The following is a 20,656-nucleotide window of genomic DNA, read 5'->3' as shown; positions in this document are numbered from 1 at the left end:
AAAAACTATAAATTGTTAGGAAAATAAATGGTTAAGCATGCATATCAAAATTTTAAGAATAGCTTCTAAAAGCATAGACAAAATATAATCTACAAAGTTCAAACAGGCAGAGGTAAAAGCAAGGGAATTTAAAAAAGTTATCAATCCAACAAAGGCAGGAGAGGTGCTGGGAACAGGGGCTCACACCTGTAATCCCAAGACTATGGGAGGCTGAGGTGGGTGGATCACCTGAGGTCAGGAGTTTGAGACCAGCCTGACCAACATGGAGAAATTTCATCTCTACTAAAGATATAAAATTAGCCGGGCGTGGTGGCATATGCCTGTAATCACAGCTACTCGGGAGGCTGAGGCAGGAGAATTGCTTGAACCTGGGAGGTGGAGATTGCAGTGAGCCGAGATGGAGCCCTTGCATGCCAGCCTGGGCAACAAGAGTGAAACTCCATCTCAAAAAAAAAAAAAAAAAAAAAAAAAAAAGAAGGCAGGAGAGGCAAACAAACAAACAAACAAAAATAAGGAGAAATCCAGAAAATCAAAAGTATATCGGAATCCTAGCACTTTGGGGATCTTAAGGCAGGCTGATCACATGAAGTCAGGAGTTCAAGACCAGCCTGGCTAACATGGCAAAACCCCGTCTGTACGAAAAATACAGAAAGTAGCTGGGTGCAGTGACATGTGCCTGTAGTTCCAGCTACTCAGGGGGCTGAGGCAGGAGAATTGCTTGAACCCAGGAGGCAGAGGTTGCAGTGAGCCAAGATAGTGCCATTGCACTCTAGACTGAGCAACAGAGCAAGACTTCCTCTCAAAAAAAAAAAAAAAAAACAACAAAAAATTGGTAGACCTCAAAAACAGACATTGGTAGAGATAAATGCAAACAGATCATACTCATATAAATTGAATTTCAGTTAAAAATAGAGACTGTCAAAATTAAAAACAGCAACAAAAAATCAGTTAGATGCCATATACAAAAGATGTGGCCATAATAAAATAACATAGGAAAGGTTAAAAATAAAGGTAAAAGTTATAGCAAGCAAATGCTAACCAAGAGAAAGCTGAAGTTGAACATTGGTAGCAAACAAAAATAGTATAAAGCAAAAAGTATAAAGGATTAAAAAAAATACATAATAATAAAATTTAAAATTGCCAAGAAGTTCTATCTAGCTGACCTTATAACTGATACAAAACAAAAACTAACAGAATTGCACAAAAAAAATCACATCAACACTATATTGAAATTAAAAAAGAATTTTTTTCTTTTTAAAACGAGTTCTCACTCTGTTGCTCAGGCTAAACTGAAAGTTCTGGGATCAATGGATCCTTCCACCTCTGCCCCCTGAGTAGCTGGATCTACAGGTGCATGCCACCAAGCCCAGCTGCTATACTGGAAAATTTAAATATATCTTTTTAGAAATTTACAGATAAATTAAACAAAAACTAAGTTGAGAGTTGGCTGATGTTTTTGGTATTGTTTTCCTTGTGTACAAAGTATAATTTGCAGGTCATCTAGAATGGTAGTTTTTCCTTAACTTTCCACTTATTCCATGTGTTTCCTGTTTTAGTGTTGGGTCCATGTACACCTGAGACCACTCAGGCTAGGAATCTCAGAACTTGCCCTTCAGGTCTGCTTCCTGAGCCTCAAAGTAGGTAGGCCCAAGTCCTTTGTGTGCTAGTTTGTTTCCTTTCACCACCATAGCTAAGCTGTCCTTGTTGTTTTTTGTTTGCTTTGTTTTATAAACTCTAGCCCAGGATGGAAGTCACAGTTTTTCCCTAATTCCAGTTTCATAATGAACCTGACTAAGGTGCCTTACCATGTTTGGAGTACCTTTGATCTCCGCTACTCTGCAGGATTCAAACTCCTAACCAACCTCTACCTGCTTCCAGACTCAGAAGACCATCGAGGTCATAGCTCTAGCCCCACTAACCCAGTTGTATTATCTTTCGTTTTGTTTTGTTTTTGAGATGGGGGTCTCACTCTGTTGCCCAGGTTGGAGTGCTATGGCATGATCTCGGGTCACTGTAACCTCCACCTCCTGAGTGCAAGTGATTCTCCTGCCTCAGTCTCCCAAGTAGCTGGGATTACAGGTGTCCGCCACCACACTCAGCTAATTTTTGTATTTTTAGTAGAGATGGGGTTTCACCATGTTGGCCAGACTGGTCTCTAACTCCTGTCCTCAGGTGATCCTCCCGCCTCGACTTCCCAACTTGCTGGGATGACAGGCATGAACCACGGTACACAGCCAGTCTTTCATTTTGATGTCCAGAGATGATTATCTTGTTAATGAATCCAGGAATGTCTTTTAATTTTATTATTGAAGTTCTTGGAGATGTAGAAATTCAAAGGGTGAGCTCCACAAATCCATTCTGACCATTTTCCCTGACATTCTGGATGTGGCGAACTCTGGTCTTGCTACCCTTTTTTTGGCTTTTCTTATTAATATAGATTCAGGCTTCTTGTATTCTCAAATGCCAGAAACCTATTTGGAATCCCTGTAAATTGCAGGGCTTCTGGCTCAGGTAGAGGCAGAGCATAAAACCCTGTTTCTTGTTCTCCTGGCTAAGTTAATGTATACAACAATTAGAGACATTAAAACAATACATTCTTGTACTGAAAGTTTAAGTGTAAACTTAAAGTAGTCTTTGTACTAAATTTCTTCAAAGTCTATACATTTTTGTAACCTTAAGTTTTGAAATCCAATAGGGCAGGGGTATAAAAAAATGTGTGTGGAGGAAACCCCACAATTACATCTCATTGTTTTTCCACCAGAGAAGAGATTTTCCTCTCTGTATTTATGTTCTGGAATCTACTTTTTCTCATTTCCTCAGAGGTGTCACTCTTATCTACGTCTACCTCTCTCTCTCTCTCTCTCTCTCTTTCTCTCTTTCTCTTTTCAGAGACAGGGTGTTGCTCTGTCTCCCAGGCTGGAGTGCAGTGGTGTGATCATACCTCACTGTAGCCTTGAACTCCTGGGCTCAAGAGATATTCCCACCTTAGCCTTCCCAGTAGCTAGGACTACAGGTGCATGCCACCATGCCCAACTGATTTTATTTTATTTTATTTATTATTTATTTTGAGATGGAGTCTCTCTCTGTTACCCAGGCTAAAGTGCAGTGGCACTATCTTGGCTCACTGCAACCTCTGCCTCCTGGGTTCAAGCCTTCTCCTCCCTCAGCTTCCCCAAGTAGCTGGGACTACAGGTGCGTGCCACCACACCCAGGTCATTTTTTTTTTTTTTTTTTTTTTTTTTGGTATTTTTAGAAAAGATGAGGTTTCACCATGTTGGACAGGCTGGTCTCGAACTCTTGACCTCAGGTGATCTGCCTGCCTTGGCCTCCCAAAGTGCTGGGATTACAGGCATGAGCCACCACTCCTGGCCTATTTTATTTTTTATAGAGGTGAGGGTCTTGCTTTGTTGCTCATGTGGGTCTCAAACTCTTGGGTTTAAGCAATCTTCCAGCTTCTGCCTCCCATTGTGCTAGGATTACAGATGTGAACCACCACGCCTGGCTGGCCTCTAACCCTGATTTTTCTATATTGGATGTTTTCCTGCTGAAGTCTCCCACCTCTTTATAAGACAAAACTCCTATCTTTCATTCAATTTTTAGGCAAGCTTTCTGAAAACCACACAAGTAGCTTTAATTACCATCTTCATGCTAATGACTCCCAAAGCTACAACTTTAGCACAGATTTCTCTCATGTTCTCCAGATACACAAGCCTTTTCAACCCGACAAATGTAGTTCAGCATGTCCAAAATAAATTCATTATCTCCACATCCCATACACCTTTCCAAACCTGTTCCTTCTCTTACATTTTCTATTTTCATCCAGTTTCCCAAGCAGAAACCTGGGGGTCTTCTTGATTCCTTCCCATCCAATAAGTCACCCAATTCTGTCATTATATTTCCATTTATTGAATTTCTATAGTCACACATTTGTGAAGTACTACTAGAACCATAGCAGTATAATGAATTAAAGATGAGATTAGGCTGGGCACACTGGCTCACCCCTGTAATCCCAGCACTTTGGAAAGTTTAGGTGGGTAGATGGCTTGAGCCCAAGAGTTTGAGACCAGCCTAGGTAACATAGCAAAACCCCACCTCTACAAAAAATAAAAAAAAAAATAGCTGGGTGTGGTAATGTTTACCTGTGTTTCCAGCTACTCAGGAGGCTGAGGTGGGAAGATTGCTTGAACCCAGGAGATCAAGGATGCAGTGAGCCATGATCACACCAACGTACTGCACTCCATCCTGTCAATGCAGTGAGACCCTGCCTCAAAAAAAAAAGAGGTTAAAGTGGTATAATAGAAAAAGATTTTTAATATTATTAAAAATTAAAGATAAAATATAGTTAAATAAATTAAAGATAAAAGATAGTTTGGGTAAAGAAAACATGATTAGTATTACCAAATGTGCATGGTGGCTCATGTCAGTAATCCCAGCACCTGGGAGGCCAAGTTGGGCCGATCACTTGAGTTTGAGACAAGCCTGGCCAATATGGTTAAACCTCGTCTCTACTAAAAATAAGAAATAAAAAAAATTAAAAAAAAATGAGCTAAGCATGGTGGCATGCGCCTGTAATCCCAGCTATTTGGGAGGCTGAGGCAGAAGAATTTCTTGAACCCTGGAGGCAGAATTACTTGAACCCTGGAGGCAGAGCTGAGATTGCACCACTGCACTCCAGCCTGGGTGACTGAGCAAGACTCCATCTCTCAAAAAAAACAAAAACAAAAACAAAACAAAAAAAAAGAGAGAGAGAGAGAAAATAAAACTTTATAAGAGATTATTTGATTTAGTTCAAAGGTTCCTGGTTACTTATCTGAAGCTTACCTGAGGGGTAAAAGAGGACTTTCTGCAGAATAAATAGTAGTTTACAACAACTGTCTGGACTACATTGCTTTGTTTTGTTTTAAATGGTATTTTCACCTGTACTAAAATGGGTGAAAGTAGAGTGACATTTCACCTTATACCCAAAGTCCAAATTCAAATGATATACTCTGTTTTGGAGAATATTGACATTTATTTATTTATTTGCTTATTTATGAGATGGGTTTTTGCTCTGTGGTTCAGGCTGGAGTGCAGTGGAACAACCTTGGTTCACAGCAACCTCCGTCTCCTAGGCTCAAGGGATTCTCTCACCTCAGCCTCCTGAGTAACTTGTTCTATAGCAGGCGTCCTCAAACTTTTTACACAGGGGGCCAGTTCACTGTCCCTCAGACCATTGGAGGGCCGCCACATACTGTGCTCCTCTCACTGACCACCAATGAAAGAGGTGCCCCTTCCTGAAGTGCGGCTTTGGGTTGGATAAATGGCCTCAGGGGGCCGCATGGGGCCCGTGGGCTGTAGTTTGGGGATGCCTGTTCTACAGCATGCACCACCATGCCCAGCTAATTTTTTTTTGGTTTTTTTTTTTTTTTTTTTTTTTTTTTTTGGTAGAGATGGTGTTTTGCCATGTTGCCCAGGCTGGTCTCAAACTCCTGGGCTCAAGCAATCTGGAGAATATCGGTCTTTTAAATGGCAATATGAAGTTCCTCAGGATGTATAGCTTCTTGAACTAGATCTTAAATGGAATAATTTCCAACTGTCACAGATTTTAGGCAGCAAAACTAGGGATGCCCCACTCAGAATTTAGAGATTGCTGAGTCTGGAGGTATATATTAGAGGTGACAGAGTCCCTTTTCTTGCTTTTAAGACAAACTGGGAATCTAGCCTCTTCTTAAAATCTCCCATGGAAGGATGGGCGCGGTGGCTCATGCCTGTAATCCCAGCACTTCAGGAGGCCGAGGCAGGAGGATCACAAGGTCAGGAGATCAAGACCATCCTGGCCAACGTGGTGAAACCCCATCTCTATTAAAATACAAAAAAAAGTAGCCAGGTGTGGTGGCAGGTGCTTGTAACCCCAGCTACTCAGGAGGTGGAGGCAGGGGAATCACTTGAGCCCCAGCAGTGGATGATGCCATGAGCTGAGATCGTGCCACTGCACTACAGCCTGGGTGACAGAGCAAGACTCTATCTCCAAAAAAAAAAAAAAAAAATTCTCCCGTGGAAAACAGATTATAAGAGATGGGTGTCTGACAACTATCGCTACCATGAGGCAGTGTGTTGTTTCTTTGCTCATCTATCTCTTCTTTCTCTTCTTCCAGACTTCATGGTTTTTTTCCTTTCTCTCTTCCCCTATTCTTTCTTCTTTCTTAATTCAGTTTTCCTGCCTCTTTTACTTTCTTACCCACAAAATGGAAAAATAAAATAAAAATAAAAAAGCAAAAGGGAAATTCCTGACTGGCCACATTCCAGAGAACTGAGGAAATGCAAGTTATTACATAACTGGGAGAGGCTGGTGACATGACTTAGAGTTGAGGGAGGAAGAGAAAAGAATTATAAAGGTAAGAGAAAAGGCAAAATGGCAAATAAAGGTATAACTTTAGACTTTTATTACTTAAAAAAATTTCTGTGAATTCCATGCAGGGCATGTCATCTTTCTCAGGCTGTGATGGTTCCCAGAAGTAGATCCAAAAATTACCAAAGATGCATTTTGGTCAGTAATGGTATATTTAAAAATCATCATCCTTACCAATTTTTGCTGATATGTAAGTATTAGTGCCTAATATTGCATTCGAGCCATGGGAATTGCCGGCAACAAGGGTTGTTGTTGTTGTTTTTTTTTTTTTCAATCATCAGTTGGGAAAAGCTATTTTTTTTTTTTTTTTTTTTTTTTTCCATTTAGACAGAGTCTCACTCTGTTGCTCAGGCTGGAAAGCAGTGGCACAATCTCAGCTCACTACAACCTCCACGTCTCAGATTCAAGCAATTCTCCTGCCTCAGCCTCCCAAGTAGCTGGGATTACAGGCATGTGACACCATGCCTGGCTAATTTTTGTGTTTTCAATAGAGACAGGGTTTTGCCATGTTGGCCAGGCTGTGGTCTCAAACTCCTGGCCTCACGTGATCCACCTGCTTTGCCCTCGTAAAGTGCTGTGATTACAGGTGTGAACCACTGTGCCCAGCCCTACACTTATCTTTAATCTGCCTCCTTTTCAACTTCCAAAGTTGCTTTCAGGCTCCTGTAATCTAGTTCAGTCATTCTTTAAAAATAATGCAAACCACCACCACAACAATAACAATAATAAACTCAACTTTGCTTTATGGTTGGCAGGAAATGTTGAAAAATGTAGGAAATTAAAGCCAACCATAAGTAGTCTACTTCAGAAATAACTGCTATTAACATTTTATTATATTTATGACCATTTTCTATGTAATTCTATTTCATAGTTGCCCTTTGCATACACAGTTTTGTGTCTTTCAGGCATAAGATTTTTTTTTTTTTTTTTTTTGAGACGGAGTTCCGCTCTTGTTACCCAGGCTGGAGTGCAATGGCGCGATCTCGGCTCACCGCAACCTCCGCCTCCTGGGTTCAGGCAATTCTCCTGCCTCAGCCTCCTGAGTAGCTGGGATTACAGGCACACGCCACCATGCCCAGCTAATTTTTTGTATTTTTAGTAGAGACGGGGTTTCACCATGTTGACCAGGATGGTCTCGATCTCTCGACCTCGTGATCCACCCGCCTCGGCCTCCCAAAGTGCTGGGATTACAGGCTTGAGCCACCGCGCCCGGCCCAGGCATAAGATTTTTTAAGTGGTTTTCCATCACTTTTCTGGCATGATGAGCTGTCTGTATTCCTTTTTCTGCTGGGAAATAAAATGCAAATGGGGAAACTGCAAAATCTCATTCTGAAGGACTTTACAGTTGACTGAGACACTTATGTGGATTATCTGATTGCATGTCTGTAATTCATCTCAGGTGGAATGGTTCCAAAGACCTCTACCATAGCATTCATTACTCTGTAATACGGCTTCCCTTTTACTTAACTCTCTTTTAAACCTTAAGCTCTGAGATCAAGACATTATCATTCATTATTTGCACCCCAATGACTAGCAAATGACCTGATACAATGAAAATTCTATTTATGGAAACTGAATGAAAGACTGAATACATTACTAAATACTAAAATTCTAGAGGACCCGCAATTCATAGAACTTCTCCACAGTAGCAGGATACACCATGAATACGATTCCCAGAAGTAAAGTTTTAGTTTCAATATAGGTTTGTCTTGAAAAATCAGAGAAATACAGGAATTGATCATCATCAATTGAAAATTCTCTATAGATACTAAACTCAACTGTACCTAGCATTCCTGCAGTGCTTTCATGCTAAAATTTAGCTGTTCCTCAAATACTTAGAGGAAATTAATTTCAGCTTCTTTCTATAGCTGGTAATGTTCTGTAACATCTAGGTCACTGCAGCCTATATTTTGGAAATGTCGGGATTCCAGTTATTTGGCAAGCTCTCTGGTCCTGGTCTTACCACAGGGACATTATTAAAGGACTAAAACTTCCCCTCCCACATGGTGGGAGCTCCCTCCAGGATTTTCCCCTCTGGAATCCCCTTCCACACTCTTCGTGGAAGCCTTTCTCCTCTTCCCCTTTCCTTCTCTTTTCTCTACCTAAATAAAATCACTTTTCTGCAACAACAACAACAAAGAATTCAAACTGGTGGGGTGCAGTGATTCACACCTGTAATCCCAGCACTTTGGGAGGTTGAAGCAGGTGGATCACGTGAGCCCAGGAGTTCAAAACCAGCCTGAGAAACATGATGAAACCCTGTCGTTACTAAAAATATAAAAATTAGCCAACCATGGTGGCATGTGCCTGTAGGCCCAGCTACTCAGGAGGTTGAGGTGGGAAAATGGCTTGAGCCTGGCAGGTGGAGGCTGTAGTGAGCTGTGATTGTACCACTGCACTACAGCCTGGTGACAGTAAGAGCTTGTCTCAAAACAACAACAAAATGACAACAACAACAACCACCAAACTAAAACCATGCATGTCCTCTTGGACAAAGAACTGGATGACTTGGACGACCATAATGGGAACATAATTGCCAATGGTTGAAAGAGAGCGAGAGTAAGACAGCATGCAAGCCATAGCCATCCCAGAGGTGTTTGAAAGAAAGCAGGGGAAAGCATGAGCAGCTGGCTTTGCTCCATAGGAGCCTCCTTATCCTCTTTAGCTTTGAACCAGATCTTGGCTCTCATTTCATTCAAATATAAGACAGCTAATAAACTGAGATATCCTTCACAAATAGATGAAAGAATTTATACTGGCCAGTCACAGTGGCTCACACCTGTAATCCCAGCACTTTGGGAGGCGGAGGTGGGAGGGTCACTTGAGGTCAGGAGTTCACAACCAGCCTGGGTGACATAGTGAGACATCAAAAAAAAAAAAAAAAAAAATTAGCTGGGTATGGTTGTGCATGCCTATAATCCTAGCTACTTGTGAGACTGAGATGGGAGAATCTGTTGCACCCAGGAGGTTGAGGCTGCAGTGAACTTGATCACACCATTGCACTCCAGCCTGGGCAACAGGGTGAGACCCTGTTGAAAAGAAAGAAAAGGAAGGGAAGGAAAGGAAAGGAAGGGGAGGTAGAAAGAGAGAGAAAGGAAAGAAAGAGAGAAAGAAAGAGAGAAAGAAGAACAGGAGAGAGAATAAGAAAGAAGGAAAGAAAAGAGAAAAAAGAGAAAGAAAAAAGAAAGAAAGAAAATGTAAGGAAAGTCATATGATAAAACTAGTCATACAGTTTTGAGGCAGTATGCTGTGCACCTCCCTCTCTACAGAGGCAATTCTACAGTATTTTGTGTTGTTAAAGACACAATTTAACCTACATTAATTAGAATGTGTATGAAGTTCTTATTCCCCCTATTTATATACAGTAAGAGCAGTAACATTTGTTGAGTGTCTACTAAGTGCCAGGCTGCTTACATATGTTACATGCCTCATTTAATTGAATTCAGAACCTGCCTCCTCCATAAACATAATTTAATTATCACACTCACTTTGAAATTGGATATATCCCTTTCCTTAAAATCCCACATACAGTTTATTTAGTCCTATTCCATTACAGGCAAATAATTTAACAATAATAATGCTAGAATTTTTTTTTGGAGATGGAGTCTTGTTACTCAGGCTGGAGTGCAATGGCGTGATCTTGGCTCACCGCAACCTCCGCCTCCTGGGTTCAGGCAATTCTCCTGCCTCAGCCTCCTGAGTAGCTGGGATTACAGGCACGCGCCACCATGCCCAACTAATTTTTTGTATTTTTAGTAGAGACGGGGTTTCACCACGTTGACCAGGATGGTCTCGATCTCTTGACCTCGTGATCCACCCGCCTCGGCCTCCCGAAGTGCTGTGATTACAGGCGTGAGCCACCGCGCCTGACCCAATGCTAGAATTTATAAACACTTTTCTGGTGAGAAATAGAGACCACTGAGTTTTCTATTCTACACCCTGATCCAATTTTCTTTCTGAAATTTTAAAGGTAATTTTCTGTATTATATTCTTAATAAGAATATTCAGAGAGGCTGATAGCCTCTCTTCTCTTTTGCCATCTTTCCCTAGCATCCTCTCCTGCCACATAATGAAAGAATTAACTGCTTTACCTAATCTCAAATTTAAAAATATAAAGTTAAATAAGAATAATTTGGACGTTGAAGCCTGTCTTTTCTTCGTTGAAGTCTGAGACTTTGTTGTGAGATAACTGATACATTATCCTTCATCTTACAAGTATGCCCTTTACTCATTGCTTAAATATTTCGTTTAATTAAAACTTTAATCTTGTTAAATGTAATAGTAATTTCAATTACCCAGATTAGTTGAAGGCCCAATAAAATTCTTTTCTTACTGCTTTGGGATTACTTCTAAAGAACACATGGTCCAGATTTTTCTTTTCTTTTTTTTTTTCTTTTTAAGAGATGGGGGGCGGTCTCACTATATTGCCCAGGCTGGTCTCAAACTCCTGGGCTCAAACAATCCTCCGCCTCAGGCTCCCAAACTGCTAAGATTACATGTGTGAGCCACTGTGCCCAGCTCCCAAATTTCTATTAATTTGTTTTTTGTTTTTTAATTCCTTGACTTAATGAACATTTATTGAGCATTCCTTGTATCTGGTGTTCTGCAAGGGGAGTGATAATACAAGAGTAAGCAAAATAGGCACAGCATCTACTATTACAGAGCTTACAACTGGAGGTAACAGACATTAAACAATGATTTACAAGTGTAAAAGATTTGCAAATGGCATGAAAAATAAGGGAAGAGTCTACCGAAACATCTAATCAGTTTGGCCAACTTAGCCTGATGTTTGGGGGCTGGGGAGTAGACAAAGCTTATTCACAAAAGTTCAGGTTTAGGCTTGAAGCATAGGAAGACAGAGGAGTCGTCTGTGGAGAAGAATTGCCTAGATAGAGGGAACAACTTATGTAAAGGCTCTGAGAAGAAAGGAACACTGCCTATTCGAGGACTTAACAGAAGGACACTATAGCTAGAGTGGTGATACCAGTGGGTAGGGAGGGGTGTCAGTGAAAACGCAGGCAGAGACCAGAACACAGGTCATTCTAAGGATTGGAAACTTTATCCTAAGGGTAATGGAAAGGTAATGGAGACTTAAAGCCAGGAGAAAAAAACTTTTTAAAAAGCTTAACATAGCTAAAATGTGGAATACATGTACACATTAATTTACTATTTAATTTGTTCCAGAATGTGTTCTTACATCTTAATCCAATAATATTAAGATTTTTTTTTTAAAGCTGGAATCTTGCTATGTTGCCCAGGCTGGCCCCAAACTTGTGGGCTCAATTGATCCTCCTGCCTCAGCCTCCTGAGTAGCTGAGATTATAGGCACCTGCCACTGTGCCAGGCTAATCTTAAGAATTTTTACAAATATGACTGGATGATGTGACTCACCTGTAATGCCATTACTTTTGGAAGCTGAGGCAGGAGGACTGTTTGAGCCCTGAAGTTTAAGACCAGCTTAGGCAACATAAGGAGACCTCTGTGTTTCCAAAAAAAAAAATTAGCTGGGCATGGTGAGGCTAGCCTGTAGTCCCAGTTACTCAAGAGGCTGGAGCAGGAGGATTACCTGAGCCCAGGAGGTTAAGGCTGCAGTGAGCTATGATCATGCCACTATACTACAGCCTGGGCAACAGAGTGAGAACTTGTCTCAAAAAAAGAAGGAAGAAGAAGGAAGAAAGAGGAAGAAGGAGGATGGAGAAGAAGGAGAAGAAGGAGGAGGAGGAGGAGGAGGAGGAAGAGGAGGAAGAGGAAGGGGAGGAGGAGGAGGAGGAGGAGGAGGAGGAGGAGGAGGAGGAGGGACAACTTCTTTTACAAGTATGGGACAAACTATCCAGGTTTTTGATACGTAAAAGTTTTCCGAGAATAGAAAAGACCCTGGGATTATTAAGCACAGCAAAAAAGTGCTTGGATACATGTTCTTATTATGCCTTGAAGTGATGGACTTAAGTCCTAAGTTTCTTTGCTTTTCATCTTTATCACATTTTAACTTGAATTGCAAATGAAATTGTCACAATAGTAATGTCAGGGAAAGGAGGAAGGTATGTGTTAGTCTGTTTTCACACCACTATAAATATACTACCCGAGACTGGGTAATTTATAAGCAAAGGAGGTTTAATTGACTCACAATTCTGCATGGTTGGGGAGGCCTCAGGAAACTTACAACCATGGTGGAAGGGGAAATAGGCACCTTCTTCACGAAGCAGAATGAGAGGGACGAATGAAGGGGGAACTTCCAAACACTTATAAAACCATAAGATCTCTTGAGAACTCACCCACTATCATGAGAACAGTATGGGGGAAACCACTCCCATGATCCAATCACCTCCCTCCCTCAACGTGTAGGAATTACAGGTCCCTCCCGCAACATGTGGGCATCACAAATTGACGTGAGATTTGGGCGGGCACACAGCTAAACCATATCAGTGTGTGCACATGTTTATGTATGTATATGTTTCCCATGGTTTTGAAGAACAGATTTATGACAATGAATATCAGTATCACATTCTTTGTGCTCCAAAGTAGTATCTACCTGATAAAAGGAAAGTAGAAACTAGAAAATATTAAAAGATTATGTTACGTTAGTCGGGTGTTTTAAGAAAAATATATGGCAACTTCTGGGTAACTCTACAGACTTTGACATTAAATAAGTTGCTGTTAGATTAGGGACCCCAACATGATTTCAGTAAGTACTGTGCTTGGAATAGTAAAGAGATTCATGAATACTAAAGCCTTCTGCCAATAAAGTAAGAGAGGCTAGGGTTTTTATTTTGTTTTTTCAATGCTTTTCAGTCTTCCCCATGAGCATGTCTTCTTGTCTTCTCCAGATTGTCTGTGTCCATTAAATAAACAGATAGGAATTTCAGGTGTGGTAATTTCTCAGAGGTATTTGCTTATTGGGAGTTGGGGGAAACCTTGAAGATAATAAGGTTTCCCTTAGTAAATATTAGGAGAATGGAGAAGTGAAGGGGGAGAGAGAGCTCTTAATATCATTCCCCAAGTGTCACCTGACTGCCTCCCAAATCAGAAGTTTCTTTTCTTCAATCTTGGACTGCAATGCTTCCTGACTATTCTTCAGGCTAAATGACTCCCTCTTTGGAGTGAATGAATAAATATACAGTTGGCAAACTGTTTGAAAAAGACTACTGACCCTTGATCTAAGAAATCTTGAGCAACAGGAGACCTGAATTTAAATATCAATTTGTATCTGACTCACTATTTGAAGAGAATAAATCACTCATTTGATTGAATCACTTAACTCTATGGTCTGAGGTGTGGTACTGACTAGCTTCTCACACATCGTGTACTGAGTATGCAATTGATAATAAATGTGTCTGTACTTTGATGAGGATGATTGATCAAGTTCCTAATTGTGCATGGGATTTAGAAACATTCAGAATATGTAGGCTAAATATTAAAACAAATCGGGGCTTGTTATGATGTAATGGAACAGGCTGTATATTATTGCAAATAGGGTGGAGGCCTGCTGAGTATTAATTGTCAGGTTACCAAAGCTCTGGGTAAATTTGGTAAGAGTGTTAAGAGTAGCTTCTCAGCAAGTACTCAGTGTTTGATTGAAAAGAGCCCATTGTATTTACTTGGACAGAAGTGTGGTTATATTCGGCTGTTTTATGTGATAAAATGTTTTTGAAAAGTTTTAAATCTCTAGCATCTGACTCACAATGTCCTGATAATGTGTTCTTTTCTGTAATCAGAGTCATGAATAAAGAAATCTATCTTCTAGCACTGGATGACAATAGAGTTGAAGGTGAGTTCAGACCTATGAGTATTATAGACAAAGACTAGATTGAGAGCTGGGTACAATGACTCACACCTAAAATCCCAGCTATTTGTGAGGCTGAGGCAGGAGGACTGCTTGTGATCAGGGGTTAGAGATCAGCCTGGGCAATAGAGTGAGACTGTATTGTATCTCTATTAAAAAGAAAAAAAAGACTAGAGTATTCTTTTTTTTAAAAAATAATGTTATGCTGTAGTAGTTCTATTTTACTCATTTTAGCTTGATATAAAAGAGCAAAAGGGGATGGGCATGGTGGCTCACACCTGTAGTCCCAGCACTTTTGGAGGCCGAGGCAAGTTGGATCACTTGAAGTCAGGAGTTCAAAACTAGCCCAGCCAACATGCTAAGCCTTGTTTCTACCGAAAATACAAAAATTAGCCAGCCATGGCGGCACGCGCCTGTATTCCCAGCTACTTGGGAGGCTGAGGCACAAGAATTGCCTGAACTCAGGAGGCAGAGGTTGCAATGAGTTGAAATTGTGCCACTGCACTCCAAACAAAAAAAAAGGCAAAAGGGTATGTCATCATTAAAGGTCACAGGAAGCCTATAACAGGAAATGTTTCCTTTGGTCAAAGAGCAAACTGAAGTTCAGATACCAAGATGGCAGAGTTGGAATGCATACTCAGGTCTGTTAGCTTATGATCTTTCCATGAAATCACTTAGCCAGAAAGACAAACCCAAAAACTTAAAATCTGGTAGGATTAAAGTAAGTAAGGAAGCTTCTCTTTAATTTCTTTTGGTTTAGATGTAATCTTATATCTGCAGGGGAAAAAGGTGAACAGTATCTATCGCAGAAAGACGTCTGTATCCTACAAGTTTGTTGATTGGGGCAAGTAGACATAGACGAAACTGGAAAATGTGTATTAAACAGTATATAAATAGAAGGTAATAATATTTCTGAGTCCTATTGATTTTTGAAAGTAATTTTAATATTAGTATCAAAAGTCTAATCTCTAAAATATAAACGCTACTATTCAAGAGGCTTGTAAAATTCTTAGGAAAGCTGCTATAAAACACAGAGTTTTTTGTTTGTTTGTTTGTTTGTTTTTTGAGACAGAGTTTCGCTCTTGTTACCCAGGCTGGAGTGCAATGGCGCGATCTCGGCTCACCGCAACCTCCGCCTCCTGGGTTCAGGCAATTCTCCTGCCTCAGCCTCCTGAGTAGCTGGGATTACAGGCATGCGCCACCATGCCCAACTAATGTTTTGTATTTTTAGTAGAGACGGGGTTTCACCATGTTGACCAGGGTGGTCTCGATCTCTGGACCTCGTGATCCACCCGCCTCGGCCTCCCAAAGTGCTGGGATTACACCGCGCCCGGCCAAAACACAGAGTTTATTATTTCTTACCTCATGTGTTCCTACTTTGTTCTTACCTCAATTACGGTATCCCTTATATTGTATCCTAATCGTTACTCTGAAATCTCTACCAGCAAGTGGGTTCTTCAAGACAGGGACCAGGTCTCTTTCATTGTGGTTTCCATCATAACCTGGACGGTGTCTGAAATATAATAAGCACTCAGTAAATGTTTATGGAATAAATAAACCAGCAAACCGTAACAAAAGGATTCATCTTTCTGATCCGTTTCTCTATCTCCAAAATGAGAAGACAGTAGTAATATTTTCCTCGATTGATTATTAGGAACCGACCATATCTGTTCATATACTCTCTACTGGAGTCTATGTGCAACAGACATAAATGGCTATTACCTTGATTAGTAAGGGGGTAATTATTACAATTTTTATTCTAGTTGAAATCTTTAAAAAATCTAATCATTATACTATCACTCTTTAAGTTAAAAAAAAAAAAGAGAGAAAAGTCTTTAAATTAAAAAAAGAGAGAGAAAAAAGAAAAATATCTAACCAATAAATTTTAGGAAAGAAATGTAGGTTATTTGAGGTAATAGGTAGTAGGACTCTATCCCTGGGCACTCAGGGTAGAAGGAAGAGCAGAATCCCACCGCGGAGATGAGAATCATCCCTCACTAGGTGGCTCCCTTTCCCGCGGGTGGGTGGCGCGTCGGTGCCGGGCCGGTGATTGGGGGCATTGTACTGCCGCAAGCGCCGCGCTGACGTCACGCCGCATCATACCAGGCGCTGGCAACACGAGGGGCATAGTCCGGTTTCTACTTCGTTAATGACAATCTGTCCTTGGAATTTATTTCAAAGCAGGTTCTACTTTCGTTTCCGCTAAACTTATACCTGATGTTTCAAATGAACATTGGCATAGTTTGATTGGTGCAGGTCTCAGGGAAGGATCTTGAAAGTGCCTCTTCAGATGGCATGGAAAAAGACAGCAGGAATCATGCAGCCATATCGGACCAAACCAAACCAGAACAGCCCATTAAAATTCTGATTTTAACTATCCTATGAGGGCTGCGTTCTTGGAAGGTTTTATACAGCGACATATCCTGAAGTACTTTGGGATAGCTGCTTAAATGACTCCACGATACGAACTGAAAATATAACTTGTAAAATGTCAATTTCTTCAAGCCACGGATGATGAATTTTCCAGCTATTTCCCATACACTCCATATTATTATTGACTTCATTCTTTATTTCAGCTTTTTGGCCCGAAACCCGACATAAAACAATAAATATCCAAAAAGATCTTTTCTAAGAATGAAACTTCCTTTCCCAGACTCCTTTCATCAGACAGGTGTATCTAGGGTTCTTCTTGATAGTTATTTTATCCAATGATTTCCTCTCTCACCCAACGACATAGAATGACGAGTTTTAAAACACTGCAGACCCGTGAGAGGAGAAAGGCTGCAGAGGAGAGAGGAACGTGGAGGTCTGCCTCCAATAATCAAGCGAGATCCCCACTGTGGGGTGCCTATCAGAGTGATGGCGATAGTCAGTCTTGCTGCTCGTCCCCAACTTAAACGATAGAAAACCACGTGTTAGCCTTCTAGGATGTGTTCCCACCCTCACCCTGGCCTCCCCGCGGCAGGCTCGCAACCGCTAGGTCAAGAGGGAGTACGCGGGTGGGGTGGATTTGGGGGAGGGGTCGACCCGCCAGGAGAAGTCGGCTATCCCCGTCGGCAGGGGAGGCATCGCGGCTGTCGTGTGCCGCTCTCCTCCCTCAGGGACCCCGTCCTGGCGGGATCCCGCCTCCCAGAGCCCAGTGCAGTTGCGGGGAAAACCCCTCGCCATTCCTCGCCGCTTGGTGCGGCCGCCTCGCCCTCACGACTCCAGTCCTTCCAGTCCGCCGCCCGCGAGCCTCCAGGCCATGCATCTTCTTTGCAGGCCCAGCCCTCTCCACGCCTGGCTCTGAGAGGAAACTATGGCGGTGGTTCCCGCCCGCAGGCGGGTGGAAAAGCCCACGGTGAACGCCTCGGGGTGTCCCCCGAATCGCTGTGGGAAGCGGGAAGGGAGGAGTAAGTGGACTTCATCACCGGGGATAACAACCTCGATTCCCAACTTGGGAGAGGCCTTTAGATGGAAGAGATGCCAACGGGGAACCCTGGGCGGTTTCCTGGGAATCCATTCGCCGAGGGGAGGGTCACCCCGTCCGCACACATCGGTTACTATGACAATACAACCACAGCCTCCAGTTGCCATGGCAGCTGCCTAACCAATCCGATTGGTTTCCTTTCTCTTCCTCTTCGGGCCCCACCCTATCCCCTCTAACAGTCTCCCAGCGTGCTTGGGGAGGGGCTGCAGAGAAGAGGAGGGGGTCCTTCGAGTCACTGTCTACGCGCGAGGGAAGACAGGAGTCGAGGGACTGCCGGGCGGAACTGTAGGAGGAAGGGGCGGCGTTTCCGGCGGAGAAGAGTGAAGGCGTGCAAAAAGGAAAAGGGAAATCGGCCGGAGTGATAAGAAGGGGGAAGACTTTGAGCGTAACTCCCGGTTCTTTCGGGTTCGATGTTCTCGGTGGTGTTGGGATTGCCCTCTTGCGCGGGAGGAGAGGAGTGGATTGGCAGGAAGCCACCAAGCGCCACCAGCAGGTCGCTCAGAAGCCGCACAGGCGCCACACAGCTCGTTGATCCCAAAGGGGAGCGCTACAGAGAGGCGGAAATCACCGGGAGAGACAGGCGCTGCTGAAATCTCGCGAGAGGGACCCCCCTCCTCCTCGCCGCTGACTTCCTTCCTCAGCTTCTCCTCTTTCCCCCGCCCCCTCCCTTCACCCTCTCCCTCCCCCCCGGTCGGAGTGTCCCTGCGCCCCACGGGCCGGAGCAGCAGCGAGAGCAGCTTTCCCCGCTCCCTCCCCCCTCGCCTCATTCACTCCCCCCCCTGCCCGCCCCCCCCCCGCCGTGCGAGGAGGAGCCGGAGGAGAGGAAGATGGCGGCGGCCGCCAGCACCCGCGGTGCCGCGGGGCCGCTCCGAGGAGCCTGAGAGACCCACGGAGGCTTCGCGGGAAGACGCGGCGGCGGAGGATGAGCCTGCAGAGCGCGCAGTACCTCCGGTGAGTGCCAAGACCGGCCCGGTACGTAGAGGGAGCGGGCCGAGGGTTGGGGCATGGAGCGACAGACACCGAGGTGGTAAGTCCGGGGTGGCGGGGGAGTTGCTGCGTCCTCTCCTCGCCTGGCAGGGCGGCTGGGGCTGCAAGGGGATCTGCGGGAGGAGGCGGGACGGGTATCGGTGCGTATCCCCCACCGACCTGGCTGAGCTCTCGGGAAGCCGGCCCGTCGTGGTGCGCGGAGGGAGGTTGGGGAAGCGTGAGAATGTCCGTGCGCGCGCGCCCGTGGTCTCGGGCTCGCTAGCGAGGGGTGGAGAGAAACGTCCGGGGAGGCGGCGGCGACCCCGAGTGGAGGTGGGTGTGGAGGAGTCTGATCCCTGTGGCGGGGGACTCGTGGTGTGGCGTGGGATTGGTTGGAGCGCTGCTTGAGTAGGGGACGGGGAGGAAGTCTATACACCTGGAGTGTTGGGGCGGGGGAACTGAGGAAGGCAGGCAGGAGTGAGAGACCGCAGGAAACTGGAGCTTGTTCTCTCTCGGGTTGGGAGTATTGAGGAATAATGTCATCTGTAGTTAGTTGGCGGTGTAGGGAGGGGATGAAGAAGGGGAATAGATGAGGAAGTGAGGAAAGAAGGAGGCACCGTGGACAAGGTTGAGTTTTCCAGAAGAAACTGGGTTCGAATCAGTGTAGTTGGGAGATACCATTCTGAGAGTCGTGTGTATTCCTTAAGAGTGGTATAAGGAGCTTGTATGTCAGAGGTAGAGTAACAAATGGATATAGTGTGTGTGTCTGTGAGATGTGTGTCTGGGTAGGGGGAGGGCAGCGATTGATGCACATTTCAGGAAGAGAATGCAGATAGCTTGGAACTTAGTACATGATGGCGAGAACAGATTGAATGGAAGGACACCAGCTTTTGTGCAGCCAGAAAGGTTCCATGGACGCTGAGTAAGAGCTTAGAAGCAGAAGTAAAGAGGGTCAAAAATCTAGGTAACAGAGAAAAGTAAGGTTATTAGAGCCTGAAATTAATTGGTGAGTGACTACTGCTTAGAAAAAGGGAAGACTTAAAAATTAGTTGTTTTTGTCATTCCGGAGCAGAGCTAAGAAAGGCAGGCCTTATGGAAAGATTTTTTTTTTTTTTTTAAATTGTTTCATACCTTGTGGAGGAGGGAGTTGGATGAGGTGGAAGTCTGAAATAAGTGGAAAAGTCACTTTAGCTGTTTAGTGAAGTGAAAGTATTGATGTGTGTGGATCCCCATGTGTATATTTCAAGAGGTGTGTAGTTACATGATACATACGGTGGCCATTATAACTTTTTAAATAGTAAAGTTTTATTAAGCAAGATAGGGAGAGGAGAGAATGATGAGATATTTGGACTATGCATGAATGCCTGATTTTAACACAGCATATGTTCTCAGTGACCATAGGACAGATAGAATGATGTCTGTAATTTGAGGACCTTTTTTCTCCTCAAATATTCCTTTGTTGTTTAATATATCAAATAAATACAGCTATGACACATCTATTGTAGGTGATATAGAGAGAGATGGAAACCATCAGGGTGCTGATTAGTCTTAAGGAATTTGCAGTTGAGTATCTATTAGGCAAGTAAGTTAATAACAGCACGGAGTGTAAGTATCATAAAAGATACCAAGTGTTTTGAGTCCAAAGGCAGGAGATCACCTGAACAATGGGAGGTAATCAGGAAAGACTTTCTTTGTTCATTTGCTCATTTGTGTACTCGTGATTCATTAGTTGTTTTCTTGATCACCTGTATGGGAGGCATTGTACCAACATCTGAGAATAGAAAAACTCCACCCTTCATTTACAGAGCTTACAGTTTGTTAGATTTCAAGAAAGTGGCAATTAGGATATTGTTCATCCTTAATATTCATTTTAACATGTGAATTGAGAACAGGGGAATTCCAAATGGAAGGAAACTGAGCAGAGTTACGTAGATAGGGAAGTTGGGGGAGGGGAGATGTTCAGTCCAGGTAGATGAGAAGGTAGGGTGATACAGCTGGGAAAGCTTAGATAGAATTGTGGGGATTATCAAGTTTGACCCTTTCCTTTTACACA

General features: G+C 43.1%; 2 protein-coding genes across 17 annotated transcripts in view; one reads left to right on the top strand and one right to left on the bottom strand.

Moving 5' to 3' along the window:
- The window catches only part of NMNAT2 (nicotinamide nucleotide adenylyltransferase 2), a 222,255-nt gene extending 203,349 nt beyond the window's left edge, over nucleotides 1-18,906 (bottom strand). Inside the window, exons 1-2 of the mRNA XM_074389970.1 lie at nucleotides 18,784-18,906; nucleotides 15,557-15,681 (exon numbers count right to left, since the gene is read on the bottom strand). The gene's annotated coding sequence lies outside the window, so the exon portion shown is untranslated. The remainder of the gene's footprint in view (nucleotides 1-15,556; nucleotides 15,682-18,783) is intronic.
- SMG7 (SMG7 nonsense mediated mRNA decay factor) overlaps nucleotides 17,359-20,656 on the top strand; it is an 81,438-nt gene continuing 78,140 nt past the window's right edge. For 6 of the 16 annotated variants that reach the window (XM_074389946.1, XM_074389947.1, XM_010336048.3 and 3 more), the window contains exon 1: nucleotides 17,362-18,588. Coding sequence is in view for 4 of the 16 variants with exons in the window: in XM_010336048.3 (XP_010334350.1) it covers nucleotides 18,560-18,588 (29 nt within the window). In the remaining 12 variants the exon portion in view is untranslated. Of the gene's footprint in view, nucleotides 18,589-20,656 lie in introns of all 16 variants that reach the window. The other 10 variants (XM_074389944.1, XM_010336046.3, XM_074389943.1 and 7 more) reach the window with 5 other exon arrangements.

This window comes from Saimiri boliviensis, chromosome 19 (genome assembly GCF_048565385.1).
Source record: "Saimiri boliviensis isolate mSaiBol1 chromosome 19, mSaiBol1.pri, whole genome shotgun sequence".
In the NCBI taxonomy this organism is placed as follows: Eukaryota; Metazoa; Chordata; class Mammalia; order Primates; family Cebidae; genus Saimiri; species Saimiri boliviensis.
Note: the sequence above shows the minus strand (reverse complement) of the source record. Positions and strands in the feature narration are given on the sequence as shown.